Below are 13,897 nucleotides of genomic sequence, written 5' to 3'. Positions count from 1 at the left end.
GATTTTAGTACTGTTTCAACAGCTCTGAGAAAGGGAACGGAAATAATTTTGGCAGAGAGACAGGGAAGAATATATTGTCCTACCATAAATAAAATTGAGTCTCCTACCCCAGACTTCAAGAATAATGGCCAAGGCTGGGTCTTCCCCTCCATTGGAACGTCCCGTCCGGTCCTGTTCTCTTCGACTGCTCGAGTCCCTTCTACGCGTGTCGCGTGGGTACCTGCATCCCCTCTGCGCCCGCCGTCAATGTAAACAGAGCGAAGAGCCTCGGATTTAGAGACTATCTAGAGAATGACAGATACAGATTTTGGTCCCCAAACGGGGAGAGATTCCCCTAAAATACACTGTTGTTTCTTCAACGGAGGCAGAAATAGTGGACGGAGCGCAGTTTGGGGAGGTCAGGCAGAAGTGGGGTTTTACCCTAGCTATTTACTTCCTCATCTGTGACATGGGGTTCATATTAGTGCCAATTTCACAGCTGTCGTGAGTTTAAAACGTTTAGGTAAGTTGCGGTCGAGTCTTTGGGGTCAGGAGAGAAGCATCTGCCGAGGCAGGGACGCAGGGAGGAGGGGAGTGTGGGGAGCGACCCCGTGCGACAGATGGGGGACGAGATGCCCTCCCAGAGTGAAGGGTCTGCCGGCTGTCACCTGTCGTAGTACCCACCCTGAACAGACTGGGGGGGACGCCCGGGCAGGCCGCAGGAGGTGGAGAGATTCCAGCAGCTTCTCCGGAGTTCTGTGAGAACGTCCATTCGCAGGCTCGTCCGCTCAGCAGCACGGCTGCCCGGTCCCAGGCGGCCCCTCCTGCGTCCACCTGTTCTTTTGTCCTCGACGCAGAGGTGAGCGAGCGTAATGGGCTTCAGACGTTTTTAATCAGGCACCTTTTCCGTAAAAACACCTTGAGGGGGCCTCCCCGAGTTGGGAAGTTTAATTATCACAAGATGTAATCAAACGTTCTGACGTATACTACGGAATGTAAACAAAAGCAGAACATTTCAAGGGATGTAAAACATAAGTTGAATGTTAAGTTGAATGGCTTACAGGTATGTCTTTCCGGGGCCTTATTTGGTCTGAATTCAGCAACCTCGGCACCCTGAGGTTGGGGTCATCGCCTTCACTTGCAATAGTGAAGTCGTGCACCTGCTCCCTAATACGCTTGCTACCCTAACACAAGGCTCAAATAGGGCAAAGATGTGACTTGTCTCTATTCGCTGGAAGGAAACATATCAAGACTGAGAAGCCATGATTTTACATTTTATGAACCGCTTTTTAGAGGTTACACCAACAGGATTAATGTATTCAACAATTTACCGACCACCAGGTGCAAAGTGTTGTGTGAGGCACTGGAAGCAGTAAACCATGAAACCCTTAACGAGAGACAGCTGGAAAATCCCCAGATAATGGAGATTAAGTAACTCTTCTAAATAACACGCGGGTCAAAGGAGAACTCTCAAGACAAATTTTCAAACGTTCTGAACTAAATGAAAAATAAAATAGAACTTATCAAACCTTGTGGGATACAGGAAAGGCAGTGATTAGGAGGAAATTTATAGCGATCAATATTTTGGGAAGTAACATCTAAAATCGGCACTCTTAAGCTTACGCCTTAGGAAATTGGAAGGCCCGGATCTGCGTTTATGACCCGTCACTGGCAAGGGCGATGGAAGTTAAGTCCCACTTGGACTTTAACTGACGCTTTATCGGTGTGCCGGGGGATAAGCATCGATCCGAGTTAGAATTCCATGAGGGCAAAATGGTGAACGGATGCTCAGAGCTATCCACACCGTTTACCACACATACTATTTTGCATATGTTGCTACCAAATTTTATTCTGCTTGTGAAGGGAGAATTTTATTGAATTGTCAATGTTATTAAATTCCAGTGAGTTTTAGAAAAAAACATGCTATATTTTCGTTCGGCTGTTTACTTCTCTGAGACTTCTTCGATTACTTAGAAGTGTGTTGTGTAATTTACAAGTTTCTTGGAGATTCCTCGTTACCGATTTCTAGTTTGATTCGGTTATGATCACAAAGCATATTTTACATGGTTTTACTTATTTTAAATATCTTAACGCTTCTTTTATAACCCAAGATATGGCCCGTCTCGGTGTCCCAAACATGCCTGAAAAGAATGGGCATTCTGTATTAGTTGATGGTACTGTCCGGCTCTATATAGTTGCTGTCTAGTGGTTTTATACGTTACCAGTTGTAACTGAATTTGCCTTTTTCTAGTTGTTAATTCTTGCTTCGTGTATTTTCCAGCCCTACCGCTTAGTGCACGTTCACGTGTTGTCACGTTTTCTAGTGATCTGATCCTTTTAGCGTTACACAACGTTCCTGGCAATTTTCTTTTGTTCTGAAGTCTATTTGTCCAATGTCACGGCCACTCCAGCCTGCTTTGGGTGAGTGTTTGCAAGGATATCTTTTTGCCTACCGACATCATTTTCCCTATCGACATTATTACATTGGATTCTTTTGCCTACCGACATTATTACACTGGAAGGGGATTTCTTGTAGGTAGCATATGGTTGGGTCATGATTTTATCCATTCTCCCAATCTTTTCACTGGTGAGCCCACTTACACTTCACGTAATTATTGACGTGTTACGACGTCGTCTGCTTTTACTGTTTTGTCTGTCTCGTTTCGCCTGGTCTGTCTTCGGGTAGGTATTCTGGACGTTCTTTAGTGTTCCGTCTTGATTTGTCTACATGTTTCAGTGTATCTCTTTGTAAGATATTTCAGCAGTGATTCTACGGACTGCACTACACATATGCACTTGATCACAGTCCGCCAGTGTCGACACGTACCTCTTCCGGTGGCATGTTGACACTTAACCACCATTTAGGTCCCTTCGTCCTTCCTCTTTACAATACGGTTATCTTAAATATCACCTCTGTACACAGTGAGAACCACATCAGACGATGTCACACATTTTGCTTTTAACTTTTAAATGACAAGTACAACGAGGTGTCGTACTTGTCTTCCACAAGCTCGATGTGTACGCACCTCCTCACGTCCTCAACATCCGGTCATCGCTGAACTTGACCTTAACCGCTTTCCCATACACTATGCACTCTGCACACCATCTGTGGTTCTTGAAATCGTTTGGCACTCATCGCTATTACACTTGGGAGTCTGACCAAAGACCTGGCGTGCCTCTGAGCCCTTGCCGAGACCTACACTCCCTTCCTTTTCGTCTTCCAGCTCATCCGTGTTGTTTTGTAAGCATTTACATTTATTTTTCGAAGTAGTTTTCCCCCACCGGACCATGAGCTTCCTGCCGATGTTTTTATTCATTTTACATCCTCATCTAGGGCCTGCTGTGTTCTAGCACTTGAATGATAGGTGACTCTACAAATTCACTGCCCTCTCGATGTCTGATTTTTTAAAAATTCAGCCGTCTATATACCCAAGAGATCGTGCACCAAGTTTTCCATAAAACTGCCTGTTCGCACGTCTAGCACTAGCAGCCAAAACGCCTGCTTTGAGGAACTCGTGAACACGAGTCTTTCCAGAAGAGCAAAAGTTTCGAGATCAAAATGCCTTGACCTTACACAGTCTGCTCTAAAAAAGTCTCCATAACATCCTGAGAAACCACTGTGTCCCAAATACGTAGCCATGCAGCTGTCAGGTGTTCTTTCTTAACGTCTTTGTGTACCCCTCCCTTCCCCTCCCTTCCCCTCCATCCTCCACCCCCCCCCCAAAAATATATATAACTCTTTGATCTCTTTCTGTAACTTAGTCTTTAACGTCGAGCTTCTAAGTGATAGAAGCAGCGGACTCGAGGCCACAGTACACTGTGCTGAGCTTCTCCGGCGAGTGGTTCTTGCAGACACGAGTCAGGCTTGCTCCAGCTCGATGAAGATGCCGCCTCACTCTCCGGGGTGCAGGAAGACCACCGGTTTCCCATGGGCCCCTATCGTGGCCTCTTCACTCAGACTGCGGATCTCCTTTTCTTTCAGATCCGTCACGGCTGCGTGTATATCATCCACCTGGAGGCGAGAAGATAATGAGAACACATCCGAGATCACGAAATACCGAATTACGGCATCTTGAGCCTTAGACCTTTGCGAGGTCCCGTGGCCCGCCTCCTCTACCGCTGGGCAGAACCGTTCCTGACCCACCACGAGGACGAGCTGAATTCTAAGTGCTTAAGGGTTTTCATCCTCGGTGAGCACGTCTCCTTACAGCCACGTAGCGCGTGCTACGCTGTGTGCCACTTTCTTCCTGCAGGACCACGGGGGCGCTGCACAAATCCTTCTCTCCTGAGAGCCTTGGGTTCCCCGTGTTATAGGTGGATGAGCCGTGCCACACAAATGGGCGAGTTTAAAGCGAGGCGGCAGGTAAGCAGCTTCTGCACGGCGGACAGGTGCTCGGCAAACGGTGCTTCCCCGAAGCCCCGACCGCCCACCTGCCAAACCACCGGCTATCACTTCTGAAATTAAAACTTCATGTACGTGAAAATCACTGTTAAACTGTCCCCAAAATGTTTTTCTCCGTTCTGTAAAACCAAACATTTACAATTTTACGACTCTCTTGTAAATCATTTCTATTTTCTGTTTACTCGCAGTCTAAGTTAAAGGAGCAAATGGGTCCCTAGCTACTTGTGGAAAAATGATTCTCTTCTATCTTGGAAAGTCATCCTCTGAGCCTGGGAACCGAGGCGACGGAGAGGAAGGTGCACCACGCACGCCCATACTCGTAGGCGCTCAGGCATCGTTCGGAGTCTAAGGCTCCAACAGCATTCGACACATTAACAAAATGCAGAGAACGACACAACACCCACGTACCCAACGCGCAATGTGACGAACGTCTGTATGTGCAGATCTTATTCTCGAAGAGCAAGGATTACATACTGGATTCTAAAACGGGTCTAGCAACAGACGAGGACACTGAATATCACTATAAATACACTACGATTTCCTCGAACGGCGTGTACACGCTATTCGCACATCCCTGATAAAGGCCCCTTTAAAATCCGATCGCTCTACCCAAATCGATGGGTGACGTGGTCATTTCGTGCTGTCCTGAAATGGCTGGTCTGCTCTCATCTTTCCAGAACAGCTGGACTCCTCCCGATGGCGTACTTCTTTGTATCTGGATATAATGAATTTCATTCTATTGCATTTGGCCTCTTTCCATTTTCCCAAAGTTAGTCTAAATTCAGTCTTTCCGTCTGAAAATAATTTAAAAGTTGTACATGAAAAGTTAAACAGATAAAGCTAAGTATCCCTTAACTACCATTAATATAATCTCCCTCTCCAGAAGTAAACACTGTACTGTTTGACACGTTCTTCCAAATCTTAAAATTACTTATAATCCTGACATGTGTGTGTAATAGTAAAGAATTTGGCCTTGTCTAAGATCTGGCCTTGACTTCTGGGAGCTAATTTCTGTAACCTGATAGGAGTGTCTTAGTTTAGGGAAGAAGCTGATTAAACTGCATCGTCAAGCAGAGCCGGCCACACTCGAGTCTTAGGGTAGGGGCCGGCTGCCAGGCCCTGCGACTTCAGGTAGGGGCCACGGGTCCCACAGTAGGAGTAGCTCTGGAGGCTGAGATCAGGCCTGTGGGCGATCAACCAACCGATCGTGCACGAACACTCAGCACCGAGGCTGGTGTGAGCCTCCCTGGCTGGCAGCACTCGCGTACTGTTGCACGTCACGTCAACGCCAACGGTAACGTGTTCTGGGAAAAACGGAAGCTTCGAGTTGAGAACGCTCCCAGATCTGCCCTATGTGCTTCTTCCTTTGGCTGACTGGGACCTGTATCCTTTGCACATCTAATAAACGGTCCCCGTGAGTGTAACAACTTGCAGCGGGTTCTGTGAGCGTTTCGAGTGGGTCAGCGAGCACGAGGGTGGTTTGGAAACCCGCTAGTTTGCCAATGGTGTCGGAGGTGAGGGTGTCTTCTGGAGCCTGTGTGTCCTCTACACCTGATGGCTGGCTCTGCACTCTGTCTGACTAGTAAGTATACGAGTTCGAGTTACGCATGAACGATGTCTTCTGTAGATGCACCACCTGCTTTAAGGGTGTAAGAAATGAGGAGCGATTCAATTTGGGGGATTAAGTTCTTCCTCCTAAAAACAAAAACAGCACGGTCAATAATAACCCACTTTTACAAATGTGCTTATACAGTCCCTTTTATGACTCTGTGAGCCCCTGGAGGCCGTGGGTGAAAATCTCGGCTATTCACCCCAACTTCACTTCAGCTTCTCCTGGTGGGGGTGGGGGGAAGCGGGGGGCAGAAGCTGCATCGGTGCCCGGGAGCTCAGCCTGATTCTCTCTGGAGCAACGGCACTCTACATCAAAACATGTCTGCATTATCAGAATCTTCAGGGAAATCTTACCATCTCTTTGGCCCTCAGCCCCCTCATCTGAAAATGGCAATACAATCTTGTTTATTTGAAGGCAAGGAGTTAGATTAAATAAGATCTTTTAAAAAACCTAAAGGTATGGAATTTTCAGTGACCGAATTTTATGAACAAGTGATAACGTGCTTTTATGGTACGTATTTTGATGTTTAAAATGCGGCCTTTTATTTTCTATAAAATCGTAATGGTCCTAGTTGATACCAATGATGAAAAAATTTAATCCTCAAACTGATATAAATCCATCGAAGTTAAATTTAAGTCTGGATGAAATATTTGTTTCAATTGTCTTTTCCCCCAAACTAAAAACTAAGTGAATCACGTAACCCTGAGGTCGTTCTCACTTCGTGCGGGGCTCAGAGGGTCCCTGTGCATTCCTAGGATCATTTCAGAAGGGCCGCACTCACCCGTGCTTCCACGCTGGCTGCACGCATGTCGTCTGTGTATAAACTATGCAGCAAGTGTCCCCAATGCCCTCCCCTGACACCTTCACCAACTGAAAGTAAAACATTGTAAAGAAACAAAAACCAAAAAACTAAATTTGTTTAATTGACGGGACTCTTATTCTGAGAGGATTTCTGTCATTTCCTCTTCTTTACTTTTTCCTGGTAATAAAACGCCTTTTCTTTCACAAAATGATGTTAGCAGCAGATGAAAGTTTAAAATTTTTTTCTTTATCTAATAACACAGAAAATGTAAAACCTCAACAAACTGCTCAGTGTTTCTGTTTTGTTCTGTTCTCTGGAAGTGTCGCCACTGTATGGGACCCCCATGGCTGGGGACTGGTGATACACGGACCCTTTGCAGGGCTTAGCAGTTGCCTAGGGTTTACCGTCGAGCCTAAGAGAATGGAATATTCTGAAAAGTCCAATTTTCTCCCTTCCCGATTGAAAAGTGTGCAGAAAATAAGTTTCTCAATAGCCTTTTATCTTAAAGTTATACGACTTTTCTTTCATGAGGAAGTCACACTCGACGGAAAAAGACCCATCAAACATACAGAAGCGGACACAAGAAAGCCAGTCGCCCGTCACCTGACTACTCAGAAAGCAACACTGTGACCGCTGCCTTCCTTTCCACTGTTCCGTCTCGTTCTTCCAAACGGCGTTTCTGTCACGTGCGGTCCCAGCAGCCTGGGCCGGGGAGCACAAGCGCCTCCCCGGGCCCGGAGCCCGGCCCCCAGAGTCCTCGCGGCCTCGCTCGCTGGGCGGGCGCCCCCCCCCACCCGTCACCATCTCTGTCACCGCTGCCGCCCCTGCCTCACCCGTGCACTCCTCAGCCACTGTCTCCCCGGCGCCCCCACCCGCCGCGTCCCTACTGTGCCAGGCCACCCAGGCCCCATGTCACGGCCCCCTAAGCCAGCTGGGCTGGGCCACGGCCCACACGAAAGTGTCCCACATGCTCACAGCGCCCTGACCTCACGCAGGCCCAGGCCCTGGGTCAGACGTGACGACTGCACGCCAGGACACCTGCCATCCCACATGGGGTCACCATCTCCCTGCACTGATGCCCCCCTCCACAGGGTCAGGCCTGCCCCACGTGCTGGGTGACTCACACGGTACCAAGGCCTCTCTCACCCTGTACGGGCTCCCCCCCTCCACCTGCCCCCACATGTAGATGCCCCCCCCCCAACATGCCTGGGCTCCGAGCCCCTGCACCGGGCTGGCCTCCTCACTCGGGCACCCAGCTTGGCCCCTGGCCTTCATGGCAGGCGGCCCTGGCCCGTGGGCGCCCTCTTCACCCGTGCGCCCCAACGCCTGCTCTGGGCCACTCCAGCTCTCCCCACCAACGGGGACAGCTATTCTGCTGTGCCCACCTCAGGTCCTCAGGACTGAAGCGGTGGCGGGGGCGCGGTCCCCTGCCTCGGCACCTGGAGGGCAGTCTCCGGCGGGACTCAGTGCGTGGCCCGTGTCCTCGCGGCCCTCTGCCTGCCAGGTCTGCTCTAGCTGGCACTGTTTCTCATTTGTCCCTCCGCTCAGTCACCTCCGATCCGCCGTGGCAAACGCAGGGTGTGCGTGAGTAACGGCACGCGCTGGCACCCCAGGAGGACGGAGGGGACTTCGTGTCGCCGTCGGCTGCCCGTCTGCAGCATCCAGTGCTGTGAAGGCCAGAGTGACACTGAGAACCCTTAACGGCCGGGAAGGTGAAACAGACGAGAGTGCCCACCAAATGCGACAGAGGGGACCGTGCGCGACCGAGTCCGGGGGCCCCTCAGCGCAAGCCTCGCCCCCTTGGTTGCTGAATCGTGTGTCGTGGTGGGGGCTACCTGACAGGTCCCAGGGACGGGTACTCGGGAGGCTTAGAGCGGCAGCTGCCGACCAGCCGGCCTGGGTCGCCTGCGGTCCCGCAGAGGTGGCCCTGGCGTGCCCTGTTCGTCACGCGCTCAGCAGAGTCCGCACTACGACGGGAACTAAGTCGGCCGTGCGCCCACTTGAGAATGAACACCCCCTCCCCTGCTTTTCTGGATTACGAAGGAGGCCTGACATTAATTACGTCCTTCCTCCCGTGGGAGAATTTAAACGGAAGCGTGACTGATACGGCTGTGGGCTCGAAAGGCACGGATCGGAACGTGAACACCCGCAGGGAAGGGTCTCTAATGAGAATGTTCTCGCGTAACGTTTCACGTTTGCTCAGGGATCACTAGCAGATGCGAGAGAGCGATCTTAAAGACCAGTCAGTAATTGAAAATTTATTGCTTTTGTAATGAGCAGCCAGTCGTTAGAACTGTAGGGAATAGAAGAAAAATATAAGAATACTTAGTATGTATGTAGAAAGTCTTACTTTACGAGTCTCTCCACATGCGGCTTCTAATTGCCCTGTGCCACTGTAAGCAGCCACATTCCAGTTACATGGGAGGCCACACGTGACCAAGAAATGCTAGAGCGAAAACGCACATCTGTTAAAGCCAACTTCGACGGCCTTCACGGTGGCTGCTGAAACCAGATTTCGAAAAACTATATTATCATTTGCAGTTTTCTAGAGGGAGAGAGAATGTATCTATTAATCCGCCTTGGAGTGGGACCGACAGGGCCAGTCTCCTTAAACAACTTTCACAAAGTTTCTCATGGAAATTGAAAGCTCCAAGCATTAAAGTTACTGAAATACCTCAATGCAGATGTGATGCATCCCTCCGGCCTTGTTTTTCTGCAGAAAACCTGCAATCGGACTGTTATTTCCCAGCGGATGAAGGAGTTCCACTTTGGTATTTCCCAGGTTGACAAAAACGACAGACACTCCATGCTCCGGAAGACGGACCGGCTCGCTGACCTGGGCCCCCAGAACGCTCTTATAGAATTCCTTGGCCTTTTCCAAGTCTGGCACTGCTATGGCCACATGGTTGAGTCGACCCAGGTTCCACACGGGACCTGCCACTTGATGCGAGGGCTGGTTGGTGACAAAAGCTCTTACTGTTGGAACTGGAGTTCGAAGTCGGGGGAAAAGCACTGAAAAATAGAACAGCCGTCGATAGTCTTCTTTTGAGAATAAATGCACTTCGAAAATTAATGTTTAAAAAATGAAATAAATTGTACATGTAATTTTTAATTACCGAAATTAAATTAGGAGAGAGAGAGAGGGAAAAACAAGTCAAAATCACTCGCTCGTCTCTAAAATAGCTGGAATTAAAAAGCTAATTCTGAGCTTTTTAGACTCGGAGCAAAGCATGACATTTTTCATGATTCACACTTATTGGTAACACTCAAAGGACAGCTGCACATCAAGAATTACTTGCTAGTCTGCATTGCACCGAGGGTACTTTTAAATGTGACAGTACAATAACATATTTAATGATGAGAACAAGCCATTTTCTTCCTTATCTATAACTACTTTTCTGTCACGTATTCTGTAATAAGCTCATTACAGCCATGAACATTCAGTACTTTTGAATGTGTATTTTATTTGAATGATCATCGGCTAAGGGAAATATCTCATCATTGGGGGAAAACGAGCAAAGATCGAGAGGGAACCTAAGCTCATGAAAACTTCCCCTGACACCAGGTTTTTTAATGTGTTTTTAATAATGCTGAAGGATTAGAATTGTTTGTGAGTGCAAAGAGACCGCCTTCATCCGGAAACTGAAGAGGCCTGATTTGCTGTCCCCGGTCCCCAAACACTGGATTTAAGAGCCGGATTCTCTCCAGAATCAAAGTTACACACATGCACGAGGTCTAAACACAATCTTGTAAATCCGCATCACTTAATAGAAAACTATGAAACAGTACATTGAAGAACACATATTGTAAATAATTGGTTTTTAGCTCTTGACACAAAACACTTTAAACAGTACTAAGCATCACAGAGCTTCGGCTAATGAAAAATTAGTTCTCCTTTACTGAAGTTTTTGATAACGAGGAAATTAAAGCGACACAGTTTGATTTTAGGCCATCGACCCTGTTGGGAAAGGCGGTCCCACGTGCACGGCCTTTCGACCCCCACTGAGTCACACGCAGAAGGGTGGGCCTGGGCCTGGAACCTTCCTTACCAAGAGACAAAGAGCCCCACAGCCTGTGCCAGGCCGTCACCTTGTACTGGGGACGTCTTCTCCTCTGTCAGGCTCAGTGAATGCTCCTTTGTTTCTGCTTCAAGCGTGAGCATCGTGTGGCCCACCCCACTGTTACATCTGTCCTGAGGGGAGGGGACTGTCTTGTGCCGGCCACTGGGAGAGACCCGATGGCCATGGGGGACTGACGCCTGCCACTGAAGCTGTCACACTGTCTCCTCCCCATGTAGGGTGTATAGTTCCACCCAGTGCGTGGAGACCCCGGTACCGAGATGCAGTGGGCCCTCCCCTGGGACTGGCACCCGGTGCGCGGTGCTCTGCTCGACAAACCGGATGTATCATGGGTCAGCAGAAGGCAAGATTCTGCCTCAGATGGTCTTCTGCTACGCTCCAGCCTATATAATTGATGACTGAAATGTCCAAAGCTTCTCATTATCAATAGGTTGGCACAGCCCCGTTCTACGGACTCACTGTATCATCAGGAAATTCAAGTGTGTTCCAACCCAGTACGCACATACACGTAAATGTACGATTGACAGTAAATGTCATAAAAATACCTACTTCTCACCAGATGTGCTGTGCTCCGATATTATCTATTCTATTTTGGTTTTTAAAAAATACTGGTACCGCCCGCTAACGAGTACCTTGCTGGTTTGCCGTGACTCATTTTTCTGAGCTTCTCCTGTTTTTCCGTGACGTTTTATGTTCCTTAAAAGTGGGGTCATAACAAAATCACCATATGATCCATCGATCCCACTTCTGGGTATATATCCAAAAAGAAAGAAAAGCTAGAATTCGAAGAGGTATTTATATACCCACGTTCATAGCTGTGCTATTCACAACAGCCAAAAGGTAGAAATAACCCGTGTCCGTCAACAGGTGCAAAGGTAAACTGTGGTTTACACGTGCAATTACTCGACCTTGAGAAGGAACGAAATTCTGACCACATGGCACACCACGGACGGTCCTTGAAAACATAGTAAGTGAAACCAGCCAGTCACAAAAGGACAACTGTCACGCAATTCCACCTACATGAGACACCTGCAGCAGTCAGGTTCACACAGAGGAAGGAGCGCGGTGGGTAGCTGGGGCAGGGGACAACGGGGTTACTGTCGAATGGGTGGACGGGTTCCGTTTGGGCCGATGAAAAAGTTCAAATGCTTCTCCTCTAATACTCGGAGTTTTACATCTTTCCTTCAGGTTTTGTGTCTAAGTGTCGCATTGGAGGCAGGGTGCGTGGGCTCTGGGCTCTACTGCCTGGCTTCCAGGCTCGACCCCGCCACTCCCTGTGTAACTTGGCCTAGTTATTACCCTGTGCCTGTGTTTTTCTCATACGGGAAGATAATATCTACCTCACAGGACTGTCATTTGATTAAAATGAAAAATACACAGAAATGCTTTAGAGAAGTGCCTGACGCAAAGTACGTAATTCCGAGGATTATCATGATTGGCACTTTCAGAAAGGTTATGCTAATGGCTTGTTGATAAACGTAAGTATGTCTGACTTCTAACACCTTTCATGCTTTCAAAGGAGGAGGCTGACTGTGCGCCCACCCTGTACACGGTACTAAACACCTTGCTCCGTAACTAAAGGTCGCTCGCATCCGGCCCGTGTCTGGCACACGTGCCGCTTCTGTGCTCACTCCGACACTTCATCAGGCCACAACTTACTGTTTATGGAGACTACTCCTTCATTCTGGAAGCTGTCAGTGTGGGCTCTGATATTAGAATACACTTGGTAATTTTTCTTTATTTTGTGACTATTGACATCCTGGTGGAATGCTGCTAAGCAAAGTACTCCTTTTGCACTTTGACACAACAATACCGATTTACAACTTTTCCGAGTTAAAATTAGTTCTTTAGAGCAACTCTGTTAATTCACCCACACTGCTCGGGACTTCTTGTTAACTTGGGAAATCCTTTTAATATCATATAGAAGTGGAAATTGTGTTTACAATTCTGCCCTTCAGGAACCTACAGGCTGGGTACCACCCCCAATGCAGACAGGCCCCCTCTCGAGGCATTCCCCTACTGCTGGGGTTCAGAAGCAGTGGTCGCAATCCCATGACCTAACATCTGACTGATCTGACCTCACCTAGTAGGCACTCCTTGGGTTTACATCACTGTTGGGAGTTACACAACTATACTTCTACACAATCTTGCCTAGGTCTGTCATTTTCCCTGGGTTAACTGAAATCACGAATTCTGGAAGTGAATCATGACACAGCCCAGCTCTGCCTAAACAGAGGGAAGCAGTAATAGTCCAGTGAGCACTTTAATGCTCACAGTAACTCTATGACAATATTATTTTTCCCATTTAGACACAAGGAAACTAGGCCTGAGCAATTTCCTTCAAGGTCACACTCGGTGGCACAGCTGGGCCTCAGCCCAGGTCTGTCTGACATCAATGTTAATGTGGTTAATCCATCATGAATAATTTTCTCATGCCTCTGAAATTCTTTCCCACTGTTTTCTCGATTTGTAATATCTTTAGTATATGTTCTAAGAGCAACGTCTACTTTCTCAGAGATGACCCTTGGTTTTATGCGTTTTCTCTCTTTCTGCGAAGGGCTAATGCAAGGATGTGTGAGACCTGTGTTTCACTGAGGAGAGGTCGGTCTGGGAAGGCGCGTTATCGGCAAAACTTGAATTACCGCCTGTTAAATCATTCATCTTAACGAGCCCGTTGTGACTTTTTTTTTTGACGCGTACACGTCACCTCTTTAAACTGATAATGTGATGAGACCGTCACGGGGCGCTTCTCTGTACGCGGCCGTCACTCGGCCTTGGGGACGGCCGGTGACGCATGCGAAGCGGGTTTGAGTCCAGAGGGCGCCCAGGGCTGCAGGTTCCACCAGGCGGAGGAGACGGGCACGTCCTGGGAGAGGAAAATAACTCTGCGGAGGGGTCATTTCCCCGAGCGCCTGAAGGTGCTACGCAGGGGGACCTGTCACAGCTGTTGAGAAGAACCTCGGGGGCGTCGCCGCGCGGCACCGCCTTCCTCCCCGGAAATCGGGATCAGGGGAAGAGAGGAC

The 13,897-nt window shown here is 48.5% G+C and overlaps 1 protein-coding gene across 1 annotated transcript; it reads right to left on the bottom strand.

The window, feature by feature from the left end:
• Positions 1 to 1,808: 1,808 nt before the first annotated feature.
• MCEE (methylmalonyl-CoA epimerase) lies at positions 1,809 to 10,957 on the bottom strand. The gene is given in 3 exon segments (XM_011379123.2): positions 1,809 to 3,991; positions 9,470 to 9,807; positions 10,885 to 10,957. Coding segments are annotated over 3 exon segments (564 nt in total). The 3' UTR covers positions 1,809 to 3,838.
• Between the last annotated feature and the right edge of the window lie 2,940 nt (positions 10,958 to 13,897).

This window comes from Pteropus vampyrus, unplaced genomic scaffold (assembly GCF_000151845.1).
Source record: "Pteropus vampyrus isolate Shadow unplaced genomic scaffold, Pvam_2.0 Scaffold355, whole genome shotgun sequence".
Classification (NCBI taxonomy): domain Eukaryota; kingdom Metazoa; phylum Chordata; class Mammalia; order Chiroptera; family Pteropodidae; genus Pteropus; species Pteropus vampyrus.
Note: the sequence above shows the minus strand (reverse complement) of the source record. Positions and strands in the feature narration are given on the sequence as shown.